The sequence below is a fragment of the Bufo bufo genome, chromosome 5, assembly GCF_905171765.1.
Source record: "Bufo bufo chromosome 5, aBufBuf1.1, whole genome shotgun sequence".
Classification (NCBI taxonomy): Eukaryota; Metazoa; Chordata; class Amphibia; order Anura; family Bufonidae; genus Bufo; species Bufo bufo.
The window spans coordinates 77,065,245-77,075,475 of NC_053393.1; the positions used below are offsets into that span (position 1 = coordinate 77,065,245).

Consider the following 10,231-nt stretch of genomic DNA (forward strand, 5'->3'; position numbering starts at 1 on the left):
CAAGGGTCGTCTCACAGATATAATCACTATAATTGAAGTCGGCGCTGTATCCAGTCCGATGCTCCTGCCGTTACATTTCCCCTGTATCTTCTGCTGGGGAAATGTAGCAGTATATACCGGCCGTTCAAATGATGGGCCGACCAGCAGGTGGCCAGAGTGGCTTTCCATTCTGGGTCATAGTGGGGGAGCATAGGAATAGGAGGGGGGGGGGGGGGTTCTCGTTATAAGGTCATATGCCCGAATCATAAAGGTGTAAATAATTATGAAATTATTTTATTTTGGTAAATAATGTAGATCACTTTGTAGAGGTCTGTATTAATAATGATATTGACCTTGATTTCTTCTTGAAAAAGAACAAAAATGGTCCAGATGCTTTTAGCCAATCAAACAATTAGGCCCCTTTCACACAAGCGAGTTTTCCGCGTGGATGCGTTGCGGGAGGTGAACGCATTGCATCCGCACGGAATCCTGACCCATTCATTTCTATGGGGCTGTTCACATGAGCGGTGATGTTCACGCATCACTTGTGCGTTGCGTGAAAATCGCAGCATGCTCCTCTTTGTGCGTTTTTCACGTAACGCAAGCCCCTTAGAAATGAATGGGGTTGCGTGAAAATCGCAAGCAAGTGCGGATGCGGTGCGATTTTCACGCACGGTTGCTAGGAGACGATCGGGATGGAGACCCGATCATTATTATTTTCCCTTATAACATGGTTATAAGGGAAAATAATAGCATTCTGAATACAGAATGCAAAGTAAAACAGCGCTGGAGGGGTTAAAAAAATAAATAAATCATTTAACTCACCTTAATCCACTTGATCGCAATGTCGGCATCTCCTTCTGTCCCCTTTACTGAATAGGACCTGTGGTGAGCATTAATTATAGGTCAAGGACCTGTGGTGACGTCACTCCGGTCATCACATGGTACGTCACATGATCTTTTACCATGGTGAATCACCATGGTAAAAGATCATGTGACGTGCCATGTGATGACCGGAATGACGTCACCACAGGTCCTGTTGCTGCAGAGATCAGATGAAGCCAGAAGGAGATGCCGGGCCGCGAACAAGAAATTCGGGTTTGGGTACCAAACACGCACGATTTTTCTCACGCGAGTGCAAAACGCATTACAATGTTTTGCACTCGCGCGGAAAAATCACGGGTGTTCCCGTAACGCACCCGCACATTTTCCCGCAACGCCCGTGTGAAAGAGGCCTTAAAGGGGTTGTGCAAGAACGTCGGACCCCTGACGATCAGATATTGATAGCCTATCCTGAGCATAGGCCATCAACAGTAAAAGAGTGGAAAGATTTAGTCATGCACACCGCCATATTACAGATCTGTATCACACCGCCATTGTACTGTACACATACCATGGCCTACAGATCGGTTCTCCTCCAGATATATTGCTTCTAGGGGAGAATACTCAGCCTCATAAACCATCATGCAGGGGGACATGGTATAGCACTCCATATGCTGCCATACGGGCACTGACGTGTGCATGAGCTTTTAGGGTGCCTGTATGGTGTATTGCGCCTATACTACGTAGTACATTCTCCCCGAGAAGCAATGTTTCTAGGTGATACATTCTCCATAATGTGCCATGCATTGTAGCATGCATGTAGAATCTATGATAAAAAAAATACTCATGTCCCCCAGAATATTGATATGGAGGCATAGCATGGGTCCATTGCAGGCTTTGGGTGCCATATCACAGATCCCTAAAAGACGGATCTGTATGTTGCACAGTTGTTAGCCAGCATTCACATTAGTCTTTACATCTGACTTTTTGTATCTGATTTTCCAGAAAAAGCCAAGGAGGAGCAGTGCCAGTGTAAGAACATTATGGAGTTTCAGTCCAATTCAAACGAAGAAGTCAGACGGCTAACTCATCAGTATATCCTTTACAGGAAATATTTCACCTCTTGTATCATCGGTTACTCTGAGCGCAGTCATTACGTGGCCTTATGCCTCATTCACACATCAGTGTTTGATCAGTGATTTTGAGCCCAAACCAGGTGCTGGTCCAAAACACAGAAAAGGTGCAGATCTTTCCCTTATACCTTTTGTCTGAAGGAAATCACTGACCAAAATACTGAAGTGTTAATGAGACATTATTCTGGAAAACGTAAAACATACTTTAGCAAAAAATAGGAAACAGCGACTCCACCTACAGGCCGAATGGATCAGGGTGCGCACCTCCCGATCCACCCAGACCATCTGGAAGAGAATTGGAAGTAGCAATAAATGATGAGGGGCACTCCAAATTCGGGAAGTGACAGACAGCGCTATATACATTAGTTCTATGAATCCTAATACCCTGTACAATATGGGGAACACATTATTTATGGTGATTGGTAAACCGCATGACTAAAAATGGGGAGCACATGGTTTGCCCACATGGAGCCCTAAAGTTCCTAATGGCAGCTCTGGATCCAAGCCTGCTTGATGGCCTACTGGAAGAATCATCCCTAAGATACATCATCACTACTGACATCACGTCTACAGGACAGGGCCCAGGAAAATGACAGAACACCGCCCTGAGAGACTGGGTCACAGATCTTGTGTCCACAGGGCAGAGTCTTACAAGCCTGGCCACACCTCAGATGTAGACGTGATGTCATTGGGATGGGGAACCAACATAGCAGAAAATGTCACGGGACCGCAATGGAGGGCAGGGAAATGGGGCATTATAGATAATAAAAAAAACCACTATTAATAAATGATAAGTTGTTTCCTGCCAATTGTTGATGAATTGCAAAACTGGAATACCCCTTTAAAGCTTCTAAACCCCAATGGACAATCTTTAGCCCCCCAGCTATCACACATCATTTAGCCAGATAAAATTAGGTTTAGATCCCAAGGTGGAACTGAAGAAAAGAAGGCAGGTCTGATTCTATAGGCTCCCTTTATAAATCTCTTTACTAGCTCTATTTCTGCCACTTTGATGTCTAGGAAGGCAGATAGGGCAGCTATCTGTACCTTCAAGGTACTTACTCGAAGACCCATGTCTAGACCTTTCTGAAGAAAATCCAAGATGATTTTTATATCCGAAACCATTGACGGGTCCCAGGAACCTGCAGAAAAATCCAGAAAAGCCTTCCAGGTACTACTATAGATTTTTGAGGTAATTGGTTTCTGCAGGGTAGTAATCACTGAATCCGAAAGGCCCCTTTCCTTTAAGATGTCACGTTCAACATCCAGGCCGAGAGGTTGAGGTGCGGTGAGTTCGGATGTATTACCAAACCCTGCAGAAGAAGGTCTAGAATCTGAGGAAGACACCAATAATCCCCTTTTGACAATTGAAGCAGGAGAGGAAAATCGGAGAGTAGAATCCTTCCTTCTCTTGTTCCGACGGTACTGGAATCAACACATTATTTTGTAAAAGGAGAATAATCTGGGATTCCAAGAGAAGTTGGATTTAAGGTTTCATTTACCATAAACATTTCTGGAGGGTAGGAGTCGAATTCTATCCTGTAACCTAACTTGATTAGAGATAGAATCCAAGGGGAGGAAGATATCTCTTCCCAGGCAGAAGTACTGCTGGCTTCATTTGTTAGACTGGCAGATTTATCCTGATTGAACAGAAAGCCCTTTCCTCTGCCTCTGCATGTCTGCCAGCGGTACGTAGTTTCTTTTTTCTCCTGGTCTTGCCTGCCCCTCCTTTGCGTAGAAAAGGATCGACGCTGAAAAAAATATTTTGATTCCATGGGAAAAACCTTTTTCCTGTTTGAGGCCATCTCCAAAACATCATCAAGAACAGGCCCAAAAAGCCTGTCTCCCTCACATGGGGTGCTGCACAGTCTGGATTTGGATGTTGCATCCCCAGACCAGGATCTTAGCCATATTGTTCTTCTGGCCGAGTTAGATAAGGCAGCAGATCTAGCTCCAGTTTAGCGGAGGCGTCAGCAATAAAATTTGAATCCTGTTTTAGGAACGGTAAAGAAGTCAGAATATTTTCCCTTGGAGTACCTGAGGTTAGGTGCTCTTCCAGTTGAGATAACCAAAGGGACAAGGTTATAGCTGTATAGGTTGCGGCAATCCCTGGTCTAAGAATAGCTGTGTTTGCCTCCCAGGACTTTTTCAAGATGGAAGTTTTTTTTATCCATAGGCTCCCTCAAAAGTCCTACATCCTCAAAGGGTAAAGAGGATTTCTTTGAGATTCTTGCTACAACGTTAGGAGTCTTGTCACAGAGAGCAGAATCCAGCTCCTCAAACGGATATTTTCTCTTGAACAATTTAGAAATCCCTGATCTTTTTTTCCGGATCTTTCCATTCATTATTTATGAACTTCTTAATTGTGTCATGTACTGGAAACTCCCTCCTCTTTTTTTCTCCAAGCCCTTTAAATAATTGATCTTGGATTGAATGTGTTTCTTTAATGTCTTCTACATTAATGGTGGCACGTATGGTTTTTAATAAGGCTTCAGTTTTCATCCACTGAATACAGCGGCCTTCCAGAATCGTCTTCAGAGGAAGCAGAATCTGAATCATCAGTTAATTCCCTTTTATCCAGCTCTAAGTCCTCCTCCATAGACTTGAGGAACTGATTTAGAGGTGAAAGGTCTCTGGGGTAGATTAGATAACTTGGTATCTATAGCAGAACTAACCTCTTCTTTAATTAGAGATTTTCTATAATAGAAGGGCTTTCTTCTGAAACTAACTTCTCCGTGCATCTGAGGAAGACAGCATTTTTTGCTTTTTAGTGATTTTTAGTGCAGATTTCCCAGCAGTCTTGCCCTAAAACATAGAGGGAATCCTGATGACAATACACTAACTCTGAGTAAGAACCAGCACCAAAGGCAAAAGCAAGAGGAAGGCTCGGCCTTAGCCTTCCACAGATGCGGGCCTGATCCTCCTTCCTGCTGATCCCACTCAGCCATGGCAGAGCCCGGGCTGCCTGAATCCATGCGCAGGTAGGAATCCATGCGCAGGTAGGGAGATAAGACAGCGCTCCTGAGATAGTCTCAGGACCAACAAACCAAAGGCTGAACGTCTTTCCAGGGGCAGAGAGAAAAAAAGAAACCCCTCTGTCTATGAAGGTCTCCATCCGTCCCGGGGACAGGAAACAACTGGAGGAGGTAAAGGGGAGGGGGCTTTTAAATTATTGGTCTCCATGTTGTTTCCTGTCCCTGGGAGGTGGGATATCCTCCTGCTGGTGCCGTTGGGAAGGCGTATGGAAAAAAGGTACTTTGGTGGTATGGGCTGCTGTGAGGAATGTGGAATTATGATCTAATGCCAGCCATGATCTAATTCCAGCCATTTGCTGTGAGGTAGCAGAGGGAGTGAACTCAGCAGGGGTCCTGGCTTCAAGCAGGCCACATGCGTACAATTCACATCTCACTCAGCCAGCACGGAGGCCAACTCATCCTACAGGAAATCCCCCTGTAGGGGGTCTCAGCTATTACCCAGATCACTCAAGTCCATCAGACATCATGGAACCAGGGATTCATAAGGAATTATGAATTGCCTGTCCATCACTGTCCATATCTGCGACCCTGGTGCCAAGACGGACATGCCCCTGGTCGTAGTTTGGGAGTCAGGAAGAGGAGATACAGAGATCTCCCAGCAGGAACCTAATAACAGCGCCATGTTTGGCCTCCACCTGTAGCCAGACTCATTAGTCCCAGAACCATCTCTCTGTGACCTTCCGGTCTGGAGCTATGGGCCATAATGGATGTTGAGGGTCTTTGGCTACCAGGACAAGGAAGGGAGGGTGGACTCCTCCCAGAGGGAGGGAGGGAAGGGCATGACTGACTACAGGTGAGAAGGCTCATGCAGGCCAGAGGCCAGGGTCTCTTTCTTTCTGAAGGGGGTCACATCGAGTTATGTGTTTGGAGGGACCGTGGACAAACTGCTGAGCACCACCAACCCTGCACCACAGACAAACAGAAGCATCACGGGGAAAACAACCTCCCGTAACACCGCAGAGACAGGGAGAGCAAACATACACAGGCAGTTCACAACAGACCCCGCAGCCAGCATGCAGCCCCTAGCAACCAGCCTGCACAGGATTTCGGCCTGCAGCCAGTACGCAAGGGCGCATGCAGCCAGCCTACATGGAAAAGGTTGCCTTGAACCGCACTCTGACATCCGCGTGGACCACCGTCTCTCACCCCCCCTGCCTCTCTGGACCCGCGTGGACAGGAGGCCTGTGTAAACTGTATCAAGCTGACGTTACGTGCTCCCAGGGAGGGCGTAACGTCACGTCTTGGAAACTAGTGACTAAACCATATCTCGTGAGCTCGACGTAGTTGACGTCAGGCGGGGCTGCGAGGTGCCGTATTCGTCACATATTGGTGGAAGCAAAGTGGGATCGAGATACTAGTGTGTGAGTGTGTGACCCATACTCCCAGACACTAAAGACTACCAGCAGTAGCTTTTGCCATTGGAGTCTTAAGATCAGCTTAACATTAGACAGTCTGAGTGCAAATACCATAAGGTGTGTGTGTGTGTGTGTGTGTGTGTGTGCATCAGGTTGCAGTCTGTGTCAGTGACCATCAGTTGCAATGATGGCAAGTATCATATTCACAAGGAGCAAAGTTAAGGATATTGCCGATGCTATGAATGGTGGTGGCGAGGACGCAGTCCAGATGAGGGGCCAAGAGGAGGTCACTGGCAGATCCAGGGGGGGCAACGGGGCACTTGGACACCTTCTTGTTGGCGTTTGAGACGGCCTGCCATCAGTACCAGCTGCCGGTGGACCAGTGGGTCCGATTCCTAACGCCACATCACAGGGGAAAAGCCCTGAAAATCTTCGGGTACCTGCCCAGCGAGACAATCCTGAGCTATGAGGAAATCAAGCAGGCTCTGGTCTGGCAGTACAACTTGACCCCTCAGAAGTACCAGAAGAAGTTACGGAGTTTGCAGCAGGCTCCTACCCACAGCTGGGCCAATCACATGCGGGCCTTGCTGAGAGCAGTCAACCAATGGACCATGGGATTGGAGCTCACCATCATCCAGCAGCTGAAGGAGCTCATCGCCACAGAGCAGTTTTTGTGGAATTGCCCTCCAGCAGTACCTCCGTGACCGGAAGTCAAAGGGGGCCTCCGCAACAGCAACCCTGGCCGATGATTACACCAGCAACAGGACTTCAGAGGCCCGGAAACCTGTTGGCTGGAGAAGGGGGGTAAGACGCACGCTGCACCTGCTGCCCCTAGGCCCAAGTGGGGATCGGCCCCTGCTTCACTTTCCACATCGGTGGGGGAACCCAGACTTTGCCACCTGTGCAAGCAGCCAGGGCACATAAAGGCCTTGTGTCCCAGCACCCAAGGGACCCATCCCAGTCCTCAGCCCGGAAACCGTCCACTGTGTTTTGTGGGGGTGGTGGGAGGTCCCTTGACAATTTTTAACCAGTCACCGTGGGCCAGGCCGTGGCCACGGGCCTTAGAGACACCGGCGCTGAAATGACTATGGTACGGCCTGAACTGGTGGCACCACACGATTTATCCCTTATTGTCTGCGGGATAGGGGGGAGTAGAATCGGCACTGCCCGTCGCCAAGGTCTATTTGGACTGGGGCGCCGGTCGAAGAGTAAGGGAGGTGGGGGTATCCTCAAATATCACTGCCAGTGTTTTGCTGGGGACGGACCTGGGACAGCTTGTGTCTAAGTAAGTGGCCGCTGACACCTCAAGGTCCGATCCCCAGAATGTGATGCCATGTCCACCCCTGTTGGTACTGATAATGTATACAACATGCCTGTTGATGGTGATGTGGAGGATGTAATGTGTGCCTCTTCCCTCAGTGGGGAGGGGGTCATTTATACCAGCTGTGCTGAGGCCCCAGGGTGTGGCCAGCAAGCATGCTGGAACCTGTTGTCCTCAGGTATGGTTACTGAGGGGACAAGCAGGGGGCAGACAGCTGCGGAGGAGGATGCAAATGAGGCCACGGCTGCCCCAGGAGAAGTAGGGCTCCCAGGTAAAGCCTCAGTGCAGGGTTCCTCCACAACCAGGATGCCAGAGGGCCAGGTTAGTCCATATGGACTGGCGACTTGGTCGGAAGCTGAGGGGAAGCAGGCACTACCATCGGCCATAGCTACTGTCACACGCAGTGGGAGCGCTGGGCGTCTAGGGGGCCCTCAGGGGTCTGATGGCTTTCCCACTTCAGACTAAGTGGCTGCTGCGTCAGACGGAGGCCAGGAGACAGGTCCCAGGGACCTGACAGAGGATGTGGCAGTGTCATCTATTCTGGCCACGTCCGGTCAGGGGTTTCAGGCGGCGTTAGTGGCTGACGCCAGCCTGAACACTCAAGGAGCAGGGCGGCACAGCCTCCCTCAGACCTCTAGCGAGTGGTCTGGGACCAAAGATGGCTGTACCAGGTCACGGTCCAGCAGGGCTCACCAGAGGCATGGCCTAGGGACCGACAGCTAGTAGTACCCTATCTGTTCAGGACACAGTTGTTGCGGGTTGCGCATGAGATTCTGATGGCTGGACACCTAGGGATCACTAAGACAAGGGCCAGATTAGCCCAGCATTTCTACTGGCCAAAGATGGGGGCTGATGTTGTTGCCTACTGCCGTTCATGTAACACCTGCCAGCAGATGGGGCCGCTGGTGTGGTATTTGTCACAGCTCCTTTCCAAGCTTTGCTTCAGGGTCTCAAAAGTTCCACTATTCCAAATGAGAACTATTCCCCTTTTTAAAAAAGTTTCCATGGTCTCTGCTGTAAATGTAGTTTCCTTGACATGAACCCACTGGAGCAGATAACCCGACGAATGGAAGAATTGGAGAATCGAGTGGGACAAAGATAGTAGATTGGACGTAAACTGTACAAAGAGGGGATATTGTTTGTTCCGTTCATTAGAAAGGAGAAAACTATTCCATGTGATCGACTATATGAACATCGGGAAAATGTAAAAAGTGCAGGAAATTGTCTTATTTATATTGTTTTAGCATGGCATGTTGGAATACAGAGTATAATAGAGTATTTGTCAATTATGAAATTATCAAGGAGGAGCTGTCACCTCTCCTGACATGTCTGCCATAGAAAAATACTTCTGTTCCCCGTGTAATAATTCTGAAGCATCTTTTCTTAGAACTCTACATTGCATTGTTTCTCTGTTATTCCTACTGAATACTGTATTTATGAACACATTCTCAACTGGATGTTACTATTCTCTTTATCACATAGTTGTGTCTCTGCATAGTCTGACCCTGCCAGCAAGGATTGGAAAGACTGTGTAGGGACATGCCCCACCGACTCGAGAATTATTTCATAGGGAATATAAGGCTTTACTAAGACAGAGGAGTCAGAAGAGGTGACCGATTCTCTTTCAAAAGTTGTCGGACTTCATGATATTGGTGACCTATCCTCCATCAATATCAGACCAGTAGGGGTCCCACTCCTGCCGCCCTCACCGATCAACTGTTTGAAGTGGCTGCAGCGCTCTCGTGAGTGTTGCATCCTCATTGATGTTTACCTGCATGGTGTCTACATTGTAGTGGAGGTGCAGTGTAATTACAACTGTTTGTCCCATTCACATGAATGAGAGAGTAAGCTGTAATTACGCTGCGCTGTCACTACACTGAAGAGGACGCAGCCCTCGCAGGAGAATCACGGCCTTTTCAAACAAACAGATAATTGGCAGGGGTTGCCAGGAGTCAGACCACCACAGATCTGATATTGATGACCTGAGGATAGATAATCAATATCAAGAAAGCGGAATATCCCTTTAAGTGAAAATTTCTATTGGAAACAAAACCAGAAGAAAACAGAAGAGTATGGAGGATCAAGTCTAGTTTTGTATGTTCAAGCTTATGAAGTCACATTGTTTTATGCAATATAAATATTAAATGGTTAACTATTTGTAATAAGTGCAGCTGTGTCTATTAATGGGTCATCCATTCTACCCTATGTGCTTTGTATAAATGGCAACAGGACATACATAATAAAGTGTAGCTTCAGTGTAAAATAAAACTTCTTAGCACCCTTAGATACCATTCCCTTCATAGCTCACCCTTCCTTCAAAATCACAGAAGTTAATATTGCCATCCAGCAGGGACTGGAGCATCAGGTGCTTATAAACCTGGCCAGCAGCTGGAGATTTCAACTGTATCACAGTCCTCAACAGTGCGGTATTGCTGACCTCACCTACTTCAGTTGTCCTTGCCTACTTGTGGCATGTGTTGGCTATGCCTACTTGTGTTGCCCCACCTTCTATCAATTTGGACTTGTCTACAACTTGGGGCCACTTTTAGATTATTATTTTTTTCAGGGCTACGTTCAGTTCCCAGT

At 47.7% G+C, this 10,231-nt stretch overlaps 1 protein-coding gene across 2 annotated transcripts in view; it reads left to right on the forward strand.

The window, feature by feature from the left end:
* MATN2 (matrilin 2) overlaps nucleotides 1-9,807 on the forward strand; it is a 166,335-nt gene extending 156,528 nt beyond the window's left edge. For both annotated transcript variants that reach the window (XM_040431256.1, XM_040431257.1), the window contains exons 16-17: nucleotides 1,807-1,896; nucleotides 8,692-9,807. In XM_040431256.1, coding sequence (XP_040287190.1) covers nucleotides 1,807-1,896; nucleotides 8,692-8,747 — 146 coding nt within the window. In that variant the 3' untranslated portion in view covers nucleotides 8,748-9,807. The remainder of the gene's footprint in view (nucleotides 1-1,806; nucleotides 1,897-8,691) is intronic.
* Nucleotides 9,808-10,231: the final 424 nt, after the last annotated feature.